Source organism: Rattus norvegicus, chromosome 3, assembly GCF_021556685.1.
Source record: "Rattus norvegicus strain SHRSP/BbbUtx chromosome 3, alternate assembly SHRSP_T2T, whole genome shotgun sequence".
Classification (NCBI taxonomy): domain Eukaryota; kingdom Metazoa; phylum Chordata; class Mammalia; order Rodentia; family Muridae; genus Rattus; species Rattus norvegicus.
In genome coordinates, this window is record NC_141536.1 from 137566866 (window position 1) to 137580011 (window position 13146).

The window sequence follows — 13146 nt, forward strand, 5'->3', positions numbered from 1 at the left end:
AGTAGGAGGGGAATAAGATATATACACATTGCATATGTTTATCAAATTCTCAAAGAATGAATGTGCTAAATAGGTGTGGATTTCTGTGTTTATTCTCATCTACTGAAAGAAGCAGCTTCTCTGTGTAGGGTGAAGTATACACTGATCTATGGGTATAGCAATGTGTCATTCTGAGGTGTTTTATTACTATGTTCCTTTAACGGAATGTAGAGCCAAAAACCTTTGTAGTTTCAGATTATTGGCCAGTTTATTGGTATCAGGCATGGGTTCCATTGCAAGAATAGTTCTGAAAATCATTTAAAAAGTGCTTGGCTCAGAGTCTTCCCCACATGGGGATCAAGCCCATATACATACACCCACAACCCCCAGACAATATTGCTGATACCAAGAAGTGCATGCTGACAGGAGCCTGATATAGCTGTCTCCTGAGAGGTTTTGCCAGAACATGACAAATACAGAGGCCGACTCTCACAGCCAACCATTGAACTTAGAATGGGGTCCCCAGTGGAGAAGTTAAAGAAAAGATTGAGGGGCTTAAAAGAGTTTGCAACCCCTAAAGAACAACAACATCAACCAACAAGAGCTCTTAGGGACTCAACCACCATCCAAAGGGTACACATAGGCAGACTTATGGTTCCAGCTGTTTATGTAGCAGAGGTTGGCCTTGTTGGGCACCAAAGGGAGAGATATCCTTGTTCCTGCCAAGGCTGGACCACCCAGTGTAGGGGAATGTCATGACAGGGAGGCGGGAAGGGGTGAGTGGATGGGTGGTAGAACACCTTCATAGAAGAACCGGGAGGAGGATGGAATGGGAGTTTATGGGTGGGAAATTCGGAAAGAGGATAGCATTTGAAATGTAAATAAATAAAAAATCCAATGAAAAAAGAAAAAGAGAAAGAAAAAGTTTTTTTTTAAAGAGTTGGGGCTAAGACTAGAAAGGTTCTTAATTTGAGTACTATGAAATTCCAAGTAATTATGTTATTTTTTCTTTATTATTTCCATGGGTCCTGTGATGTCACAAAAATTAAACATGATAGAAGTGGAAAAATAGTGTTTAGCTACTCCCATAACATTTTTGCCACCATTGCACAATTATATCTATATAGGCAAGTCATATTGAATAGATCATAAATTTGTAGCTGGGTGATATTGATGATTTTCTTTCTCCTTTGAGAGTAGGAAGAATGACTTCTAGGACCGTGGAGGAATCTGAGAAAAGTTCATGAAGGGGAAAAATATGATAAAAATATATTTTACAAAAAAGTAATAAAAATTTAAAATTATTTTTGCTTGCTTTAGACAAACATTCTTTATCAAATTTTATTTGTAAATAAAGGCTATGTGTGGGTGTATATACAAAAATTTTGCAGATGTCTCCAAGAGCCAATTACTTCTTTTATAATGATTCATAATTATAGGCAAAGCTTAGTAATATTAACAAAAGTGAATATAATAATACATAATATCACAAGAACTTGTAGTTTCCTGGTATATATTAAGTTATATTTACAATGTAATGAAGTCTGTGATTAGGATTACTACTGATGTGACTAAAAAGCAAGTTTAAGCAGAAACAGTCTTTACACTTCTATTCATCATTGAAGGAAGTTAGGACAAGAACTCAAGGAACAAGCAGGGCAGGACTTTCAAGCAGGAACTGGTGCAGAGGCCATGTATAGAATACTGCTTTCTGTTTTACTTCATACTTGCTCAATCTTATTTGTTAAAGAACCTAGGACTACAAGCCCTATGATGGGACCACCAACAATGGTCTAACACACCCCCCTTGATTTCTAATTGAGAAAATAGCTTACAGATGGATCTTATGAAGGTGTTTCCTCAACTGCCGCCCTTTCCTCTCTGATGACTCTAGCTTTCATCAGGTTAACACAAAAAATCAGCCAGTACAGCCTCTTCTTTGTGCTTCATCCTAAAAACAATGTGAACTTCTTGGTTAAAAAAGCATTTTATTGCTAAAAATAATACAAACAATCATCTTCCTACAGGGTGGTAACTCTTCAGCTATAGAGGGTGCCCGGATGTTGCTACTTCTGACTCATCACAGGAGTGGCTGCTTAAGAATAGGCGTCACTGTGTTATTTTCTTAGGATAAGAAATTCATGAAAGTTGTTCCATTGATTGATCTTTTGTTTTATAAAATTTGTGTAGCTAGTCATGATATTTGATACAATTTTATATGCTGCTATCTTGCTATAGGTATAATGAATCTGTAGCTCCTGTTTCAATTCATGAAGCCAAATTTAAGGAAGTATATAAACTGTTAATATTCCTTCAGAGAACTTTACCTTACCTTCAGTTGAAAACTAAGTTTGAGTGGATACTGCATAATGAATCCACTTATCTGTCATAAGAATAATTAGCAAAGAATAATTACCAAAATTTTCTAGAAATAGGTCCACAAAATATTTAAACAGGTTTGTTTTTTATTTTTAAACAAAATATATTCTTAAAGTTTTATTTTATGTGATGGATGATTTTCCAGCATGTATGTTTTTCTACTATGTGTATACTTGGTGCCTTAGGAGGCTAAAAGACGGAGTTTAATCACCCAGTACTTGAGTTATAGTTTTAGTACTAGAGTTAGTTTTTTTTTACTAGTACTTTTGTTATACTTTTATAACTAGAGCTATAGTTATAGTACTAGACTTTGGGGCATCCATGTGGTTGTCAGGAGCTTCGGCCCTTTGAAAAACCTCTGAACCATCTCTTAAACCCAAATTAAATATTTCAAAATTTAGCAATGCTAAAGAAATGCCCCAATTGATTGAGAAAAACTGTTAAGAAAACTAGATAGCAAAAACCTTTTCCTCACTTAGAGATACTTCTTTTATAGCTAATTCTCAATAAACTAAAACATAAATTCCTTTCACCAAATATTATATTATGGAGATCATTGGTTTGAAATCAATTTTGACTTGAGTATTAATGCATCTAGGTAGATGAATTTACCATTCAATATCAAGAACAAAAAAGCCTAAGTAATGACCATGGGCTTTCAACATAAAGGACAATTGAAATGCACTCAATGTTAAGGAGAGGGGTTTGGGGCTAATACTGAAATAGTTACAAGAAGTAAGAGTTAAGAAAGTATTAATATTAAAGTATAAGGTTAAAATACCCTATTTTAAAAATAACACAGTATGTGATCAGGGATGATTTTCTTCTACTACATATGGATAATAATCTAGGCATTAATGTAATTACTAATGAACAGTATATTCCCTGATATTTTACAGTATCTCATCCTAACTACATATGCTTGTCTTTTTCCAAGGAGCCTGTAGATCCTGGTTGCATCTTTGTCACTGTACAATTTTACAAGAGAAAAACATGTCCACAAGGTATGAAAGCATGTTCCATGTGCAATGCCACCGAAGCTGAAATATACCCGAACATGATCATGTCTCCAAAGGGAAAGTACCATGACCACCATGTCCACTGAGAAAACAAGTACATGTTTTCAAGTCCTGCACCAACATCATGCCCTCCCTATGCTACCCACATGAAGACACAGATTACTCTCCTTTGGCTTCCCTGATCATTCTAGGTATCTTATTTCTTCAACTTCTGCAATGGCTTCTTCAACTGAAGAGATGGACCTGTCCACGGCATCCATGAAGGCTGGGGTCAGCTTTTGGAAAACTCTTGTTAATGTTGATATTTTGATCACTTCTCATAAATCTCTGGTGTTTTTGGCCAAGAATCATTGTTGATTGTTGTACTATCCCCTTACAAACAGAACACTTAAATCATAGGGCTTGCAAGTCTAAAAAACTCTGATGTATGGGCTGTAGAAAAAGAAAAAGAAACTTATTCCAAGTACTATCAGTTAGTTTCCAGGCTCTAATCATAGAGAGAAATAAAATTCAAGGACCCAGGCCCTAGGGGAACTGGGAATTTTTCCAATAGCAGAAAAACTTCTGTTGTATAAAAAACAAAAACAAAAACAAAACAACAACAAAGAAAATAAAACAAACAGTTGTCTGCACCCAAATATCAAAGGGACAGGTTGTAGAGAAACAGTTTTCTGAGTCTAGACATACCAAGGACAACTTCTCCGTCTTGCTGACAGTGTCATGTTCTCAGGCCCAGGAACCTAATCCTATCCTGATTGATGGAAATTCCCTTATTTAAACTCTTATGTCAAAATATGGTTAGACAGTTTCATAACCTACCCTGTTCACTGTTGCTTTATGGTTCCACCCTTTAAGTATACTGTACTATGTCACTTCAGGGTCATAGTTCAACCACGTAGTCTGTGCTGAGGTCCTGATCAAGCAGCAGCAGCTTCATTACAGTAGATTTTTGTCATTTACATTGATCTGATGTTGGAGTTATATTGGATTTGTGTTGAATTTTAGTGGATCCACAACAGTATAAATGTGATCAGTGACTTAGAAACTTCAGTAATCTTCTATTTCACCTCTGTCAGAGCTTTTGGGTGAGAAAATGCACTGTTGCTGAGCAGTAATATTTTGTAATGAATATTTTGAAGCAGTAGGTCTCAATATGGGCTTCAACTATACAGGAAACAATATTGTAAATAAGTGTGCTGTCTTCCAGACTTTGATGATGCTTTACTGTAACGCTTAAAGATCTAGGGTTTCTAAACCATAAAGTACAAGTGGCTACCACTTATAGTCACTAAGTACATTGGTTCCTAATAAAGTAAATCTGTCATTTGGAGCTTTCAAGTAAGTGTTGACTTTTCCTTACAAGTTGTACAAGTCCTAGGAAGTTTCCCTCTGATATAAGGCTGTCTCATCCACATTGAGCACTTGTTGTTTCTAACAGCAATCTTCATTGATTGTTCCATCTATATATTCTATATCATTTATATAGCATCTATATCAGTACCTGTTGCTTCCCCTACATCTTTATGTACAGAGCTGTTAAAAACCTCCTGTTTTATTCTTCATGGAGTGACCTCACTTATTACCAGCCTCCAGTCCAGAGCAGAGCTGAAGTCAGCTCATTCCCTCCACTCTTAAACCTGACCTTGATGACACTTAATCAAATAGGAGCCACCTGGTGTTTCTAACAAAGTCGGATATATTCCATTTAAGGTTATTTGGCACAGAATCATTTTTCTTTACTAATGGTAGAGATAAAGAGAATAAATGAAACCAAATATCTATTTAGAATATCCCCTGCCCATCCCACTCATTGGGCCATATGTGAACCCTTCCCTTCATTGTCCTAAGACGAGGCTGGACAGTCCCACAAAATACAGAGCAGAGCAATTTCATACATATGAAGAAAAAAGTGTATGGAGCAGGTGAAACCCCAAGAGAACAAAACTCTGAGAAAAGGTGTATTTTGATATGAACACAGCCATGTGGAAGACTTCCTAAGTGTTAGACCCATGAAAACATCTGCAGTGCCAATATCAATATGCCCCAGGCTTTGGAGAAATGGCAAAGCTTTTCTTTGGAGTGCAAGTATGATTGTTTATGAAAATTGGTCTGTGTCCAAAGACTGGAAACTAAAGCTTCCTCCTACAGGATGTTTATAGACTGGGATGTTTTTCTACAGAGATCTCCAACTGAGACTACCCATCACCGAACCCTGTGCCATACCTAACAAATATACCAAGGTTCTCGGTTGCAGGGTAGTGCTTACAGAATTCCATGATTCCTGCTTCACTCTACAGGTGTCTGTGTGTCTGTTCTTCCTTCATTACCTTGCTGTCCTTAGCATGTTTCCAGGACCAAGTCTTGTGGTTCATGGCAAAATAATCACACTGACATTTGATTAAGAAAAAAAAAACAAACAAACAAAAAACAAAGCAAAACACTAAGGCAGGAGTACTATCAAAGAATCAGGCACAGATAGGGTCTAGGTGAGATCAGGGGCACCAGAAAGTTTTCTGAGCACATTATCTAGTCTTGTTGGAGGGGTGACACAGGTATATACATTCACTAAGATACCTCTACATACGTAAAATAGAGCATTCATCTTATGATAAACATATCTCATTCATGCTGAGTTCAGTAAAAATAGGTAAGTGTTCTTAACAGAAAGAACAATGCCAGGGCCACAGTGGGTCTCCCTGAGCAGAGCAGCAGGAACAGACCATGCTCTGGTATTCGTCTTCATCTACTTTTCTTCTCCTCAGCTTGATCCTGGGTCCTCACACCTGCCAGGGTGAGATACCCTACAAGCCTCCTTCCCTGCTCTCCTGTGCTGTGTTTCTAAAAGAGGCAAGACCTGTTATGTATCAGGGTCATTCTCTCTGCCTGGGGTTGTGGTTTAATGGCCTAGACAGAACCTCTGTGTTTTAGAATCTTAAAAGCCACCTTCCATGAGTATACAGTAGTATCCATCTCCCTTTCACCATCCTTCCCTGTTATTTCCAGCAAGAAGAGCACGTATACTTCCCTAAACTTATTCCATTGTCCCCAGAACAGAGCCTAATACTTGATTTTACTATATCATGATTTTCAGGGCTTAGACATGAGGTGCTAGAAATAGGTCTGGATTGAAGGACTATCTGTCATAACAGTACAAACACAGACTTCCAAGATTTAGCACACAAGTCACCAAGGAACATAAGCTATTTGTTAAGAATTGTATCTACATGGTAAAATAACATTTAATATGCTGTTATAAAAATATATTGAAAAAGTTTCATCTACTTCATATATTTTAATGTGTCTACTAGAAATTTTTAAACTCTACATAGGTTCATAGCATTTCTATACTAGGCTGCATGCTGTAATGTCTAGGACTCAGTCACTAAATCTATTTCCATGCTCTAGAGGCTCGAGCACAGGAAGAAACTCTAGGAAATTCATTTATTGACTGTCCTGGTGGATACCAGTGAATCCTGTAAAGAACATCTTTGCCCTTTTTTCAAATAAAGGTTAATTCAGTATATTTGGCAAAGAAGTTACCCCAGGAAAGGGCTGATTGTTTCTGGAAACTCTGAAATAACATCCTTGAACTGTGGGTTTCCAGTTCTTGACATAATGGATACACTTGACCTGCAAAGATCTCGAGGAACCAACCTGTATTTTATCGTTATCTCTTTAATAAAGCTTAAGCTCAAGACTACATGCTTTTCAGAACCAGAAGGATTTTTTTTAGAGACCAAGGTGACATGAGTGAAGGAGCACTTAGCAGCAAGATCCATGGGGAGAAAATGGAAGGAGAAGAACTAAGTGCTAATGGAAAGGAGATGAGACAAAAAGAGGGGGCTAGGACTTATGAAAAGAGAGCCCAGATGTAGAAGAAAGGGTGAATCAGATGAATAAGACAGTATAGAACAAGGAGGAACTAGGGGTGGGGAAAAGTGGGGTGGAGGAGGACCTGGGCAGCTTGACTCTTCAGGTTAAAAAGTCATGCAACTGACCAGGCTCAATCTAGATCATTTCTTCTCTGCTCCTCTAAAGCTCCAACCATGGCAAGTTTGCTGAGCCCCTCGCTACCCCTGTTGGCTGCTCTGGCACTCACACTGGCCCTGACTGTGAACCCTGCAGCCAGTACTAATGCTAAAGGCAAGCAGGTGGCAGTGGGTGGAGTAGAGCCCGCTGACCCGAATGATAAGGAGGTGCAGAAAGTGATCAACTTTGCTGTTAAAACCTACAATGATATGAACAATGACCTGTACCTTAGCAGGCCAATACGAGTGATGAGCGCCAGCCAGCAGGTGGGTGCATAGCAAGGGATAGTTAGATGGCTTTTTATTTTAGAGGTTTCTCTGCTGTTGCCCAATACTCTCTTGTTCCCCTATGTTACTTTAACCTGTGTGTGACCAAGGGATGAATGTCCTCATTGCAGACAACACAAAAAAAAATAGTCCCCACAGATAACTCTCATTGAATGACCTTTAAATATTTAAACTTATTTATATGCATGCATGTTTGCCCTGAGAGGGAGAGAGGGAAGAAGGGAGGGAGGGAGGGAGGGAGGGAGGGAGGGAGGGAGAGAGAGAGAGAGAGAGAGAGAGAGAGAGAGAGAGAGACCTATGAAGCTCAGAAGAAAGCATGAGTTACAAGTTGGTGTGTGCTACTCCACACAGCTCTGTCACCTACATGTTATTTATATTCAGCCATCCCTGGTCCATTCTTTGTCTCTCAAGTGTATGTGTGTTGCAGTGGGTGATTATGTGCATTAGTTTTCTAATGCACCCAAACTGAATACTTTCTTTAGTGAGCAGTTCTTGAAGTAAAGAAATTCTGTATATGTGCAAGATTCCATCTAAAATTCATGTATCAACATACATGCTGTTACCTAATTTGTAGACTCATTCAATTTGTTGATGTGTGATGATGGATATTTCATGCTTTGGCTGACATCCTTGTCCAGTTTGCTCAGTATTTTTCCCTTTAACAGACTCTACTCAGCATTCCTGACTTTGACATTATGTAAAGATCCATCTGTGGCTTGTTCAGCTATATCTTCTGTGTATAATGATATTGCCAAGTGGCACTGTAGCCATTTTATCTTGCTCAGGTGCTTTATAATTCTCAACAGAATAATCCTATGGGGACAAGTTTCTGAGGAATCACTATCTGTAAGTGAACATGATTCTGTCAACTGATTAGAACAATTGTCTTTTTGCTCTAATGTTTCCTCAGAGTTCACACTAGTGGCCAGGCAAGTACCTTCCTAGATCCACTAATCTTTCAAACTGTCATAAGACTTACTTACTTACTTTCACTTGGTGGCCCTCGGTATTCTGAGGAAAAACCTTGGAGATGGTGCCATTATCCTGAGATGAAAATATCATGGCCAAAGCCTAGATATTGACCCCACCACTACATAGAGAGGACATTCATGGATTCTTCCTCTAAAGCATAGAGAAAGCCTTCACCAAATAGAGAAGTTACAAAGACGAGAGAGGTCAGAACCAGCTTCAAAACCCACTTCCCAGGTCAGCTTGAAAAGAAAACTAGGATTGTATGGTAAAGATTATGTTCAATTTCAATCAGCCCATAGCAACACAACCACAACATAGTCTATATATATATATATGTATATATATATATATATATATATATCATTACAACTCCTTTTTGAAAATTATGACTGGATATCAGTCCTACTTATTCTGCTGCAGCAATCTGCAAATATTACATATTTGAACATATTATATCCTACCCAGGTATAATGGTTCGTGCTGAACCATGTTGTATGTCATGCCAATTTGTAGGAAATTGTAGGAGCTATAGGTCACATTGTATGTGGTCTAATTTTTATAGGAGGGAAATTCAGGAACAGAAGCATCAACAAATTTCCTCTTGGTTCTTCCAGGCAATAACTAGAGTCCTGTTTCTAAGAACTTCACCCCTTGATCATCTACATTCCTCACAAGTTTAATCTAGGATGCCTGGTATGGGAAAAGGGTTAAACATCTCTAAATACAAACAAATATAAGGTGTGTAATTGTTTTAGACACTTGAAAAATATTGTCATAGACAACTGCACGAAGATGAGACGTAGTTATGGCCGTCTTCCTTTTTAGCCTAAAATATCTTCATGCAGAAAATATCCTCCATTATCCTGACAAGTAAAGAAAAGAATCTTGGTAACTACTTGTAAATTGAGGGAATAAACATTCTATGGGTTGCATGGGTGAAGTTATAGCTGAAGGTGAGTTGTCAGCCTGAAGCCTTCCTAGAATAAACCACTGTCACCATGTCTGAAGTCACAATCAGCTGTGTGAAGGTAGTCTCATGTGCAACCTAGAGATTACTCTTGTGCAATCCTGGGAAGTGGGTATCACACCTGGATGTCTTTCTAGAACTCTGACTTCACTTCTTGAGCCCACTGAAACCACTATCAATGTCTGGCTTCTGTCTTCCATATCCTGTTTCTCTTCTCCCTTAGAAGCATATGTCACTCTCTCTGAGTTTCCCAGAAGGAAATGATTTGAATTCCAGGCCTACAGATACTCTATTGAAAGATAGCAGGTTGGGGATTTAGCTCAGTGGTAGAGCACTTGCCTAGCAAGTGCAAGGCCCTGGGTTCGGTCCTCAGCTAAAAAAAAGAAAAAAAAGATAGCTTGTGTGTTCTCTGAATAATAGTTCTGTCAACTTGTATGCTACTATGAACATGTTATCTATGTAATGTAAACTGGTTGCATGCATAGGAATTTGACTAGAGAGATGTTTGTAATCCTATTCTTTTTTCACTATAGGTTGTGTCTGGGAAGAACTTTTACTTGAAAATTGAGCTAGGCCAAACCATGTGTACCAAAGCCCAGTCTGATTTGGCTGATTGTCCCTTCAATGAACAGCCAGATCAACAGAAGGTACACAAATGGACCAAAACATACAAGACATGGAGTTAGCATGAAGGCAGGGGTGCATGCAAACATGTTGGTTTATATGTGCACATACATCTGGGAGGGTTTATATGCTGTTATGTATGTGAGCAAAGATGTTTGTGTACAAGTGTGCATGTACCTGCATGTGTCAGTGGTATAAGTCATGAGTAGGTGCACATGTATAATATGTAAGTTAATACACTCCCATACTGACACAGGGTGGTACAGAGGTGAATATGTTTGGCCATATTATAAATCCCAATTAGTCAATGAGTGTACCCTGGTAATTGTAATACTACCTGGTTTTGGAATGTCTCCTGCTGAAATGATAGAGTCAGCTACATAGGTAGTTCCTTAATAGAAGAAACTTCCCTCAATCCCGGAACCCTCTTCCCAGATGAAGGTGAAGGAATTATGGCTCTCTAGGTGAAATAGTCCAATGCTTCCCCTTATGCTTCTAGCCTCTCTAGCAATAACTGGTTCTTTAAGTAATTTGGTTTTGGGAGCAACTACATTCTGCTTGTCACTGCTTGCTACATCCTGCCATTTTCAGAAGTGTTTTTCATACACTTGATTCTTCTACCTATGTCCGCCTTAGTTCTGGCCCAGGTTCTGGAGAGGGAAGAACTCAGAGACACTGAGCCTTATTTCCTAGACCAACACCTAGGGATTTTGTGCCTCATTTGCAAGCTTTTCCTTTGAAAGCTGTGATAGAAAAGGTTGATGCAGAATCTCATGAGAAATTAAAGTGAAAGACATGTGCCATCTAAAGGACTGGCAGTAATGAGAAAAAGAATGAATGGATGCTGTAGAGTCTGTCTGAGCATCTTGGAACTTAGCAGAGTTTATATGGGGCAATGAGTGGCCTCCATTATATCACTCCCACTTCACTCTAATATCTCAGGCTGAGTATCTTTCCTTTGAGCTTTAACCTACACTAACTATACCTCTCTCACTCTCTTCTTTTGTAGAGGGCCGTCTGTAATTTCCAGATCAATGTTGAACCTTGGCTGAACAAGATATCCCTGACAAACTTCAAATGTTACAATGTCTGAGGATCTATGTCAGGCTACACTTCTGTTGAATACCCCTTACTCTTACTCAATCATCTCCTTAAGTTTTCCTTTACTTAGACAGAGAGCATAGCCCTGAAGAATGAATCGTCAAAGTTCTAGTACCAAGAGAAAAGTAGAAATAGGCTCTGCACACCTAAGTGGTGATTCCCTTTTTCCTTTCTTCTACTTGATTTTCACATGTACCACTGTGGAGTCTATTGCTCATCCTTTGCTCAATAAAAAATATTAGTAGGTCCTTCTGAGTTATTATTGTGTCTCAACATATGAGAATGTATAATAAAGTATTGAAGAGATGAAGCATCATACTCATATGTACATAGCACAGCAAACATTACCTGTTTGGGGATACCCAGATACTAGAGTAACTGTCCCCTCCAATAGAACAGAGATGGCATTCCAGTGTCCAAGTGTTTACATCTCCTGGAAGATGCAAAAGGGTTGGGAGAGGAACATTGAACTTTGATATATAACTTAAGAAGCAGCCTTGAAAGTTACCAGTGCGGCAAATGATGGTATCATAACTACAGCCAACCTCATTTATGTGTGAAGTGACACAATGAGAGGTATCATCACACCTAAAATACCTAGAAATTCCACACACAAGGAATCACTTCAATTTCTGTGATAGGTTTAGAAACTTATGTGAATTACAGCTATAAGAGTGTGTGTGTGTGTGTGTGTGTGCGCGCGCGCGCGCGCGCGTGCCTGTATAGTAAGACACCAATTAGCATCCAAATTGCGATGACATAATCCAGAAGGCATAAATGCCTTACTCCTTTCCTTATATTACATCCTGCTGTGAATTGTGATGGTAATAGATAAATGCTCTCAGGTCTTTTTCTTTCTTGATGTAATAAAGTACCTTGGAAACCATGGAAAACCTAAACAAATCAAATGATAGGGAAAAAAACCGATGTTAGAAAATAATGAAATGGAAATAAAATATACTAATCAGATTAGTTCTTTGAAAAGATAAATAACATTAGCAATCCCCTAGCCAAATGGCAAGAAAGAGAATTAGTGTTTACACATTGATGAAAACAGGCAAAAAATTATAAGAAAAATGAGACATTATAACAGATACCTAGGAAACTTAGACGAACATCAGGGAATATATTCAATACATGTGGTTCAGTGAGCTGGAAAAATATAAAGGGATGGGTATATTTATAGAAACATAAGAACTATCAACATGAAATGCAGAGCATATCAACAGTTTAAACACATTTTAAAAACCTGTTAAATGGAAAAAGAAATTTAAAAAAACTCCAAAAGAAACAAACACTCCAGGAGTAGATGTAGTTTTGCTACTACATTTTACCAGAACGTTAAAGAGCTAACATGAATATTCCTCAAAACAATTAATAAACTATAAAAAATGCCTTATAAACCAGGATTGTACTGATAACCATGCTACAACAAGAAAAGTATAAGCTAACCTTTCTGATAAACTTTGAAGCAAAAATTCTCATAAAACACTGAATTCCAGAACATATAAAAATCATTCATGACTTGACAGCACCTCAAGGCCCCTTCTGTGCTGCATGCAACCTCTCTACACAGCCAGATTTCCCACTTCTTCTCCAAAGTCTAGCCTTTAGCATCTCTTTGACCTCCCCATCATCACCTAATGCCCAACCAACCATATCTAGCGTAGATCTCTAAATACAGTGCTCTGGCCTAGTCTAACCTCTGTTACTGTCTGATTGTGCCACAAATTATCTTTAGGCTTCTGCCAGGACTCTCCCTACTTAACAACCAACCCACATATCTAGC

General features: G+C 38.3%; 1 protein-coding gene across 2 annotated transcripts in view; it reads left to right on the forward strand.

The window, feature by feature from the left end:
• Positions 1-11605, forward strand: part of Cst5 (cystatin D) — a 58763-nt gene extending 47158 nt beyond the window's left edge. The window contains exons 3-6 of one of the 2 annotated variants that reach the window (XM_087653636.1): positions 3296-3362; positions 7416-7672; positions 10166-10279; positions 11266-11605. In XM_087653636.1, coding sequence (XP_087509762.1) covers positions 3296-3362; positions 7416-7672; positions 10166-10279; positions 11266-11349 — 522 coding nt within the window. In that variant the 3' untranslated portion in view covers positions 11350-11605. Of the gene's footprint in view, positions 1-3295; positions 3363-7087; positions 7146-7415; positions 7673-10165; positions 10280-11265 lie in introns of those variants that run through there. The other variant, NM_001108961.2, reaches the window with a different exon arrangement.
• The last annotated feature ends 1541 nt before the right edge of the window (positions 11606-13146 follow it).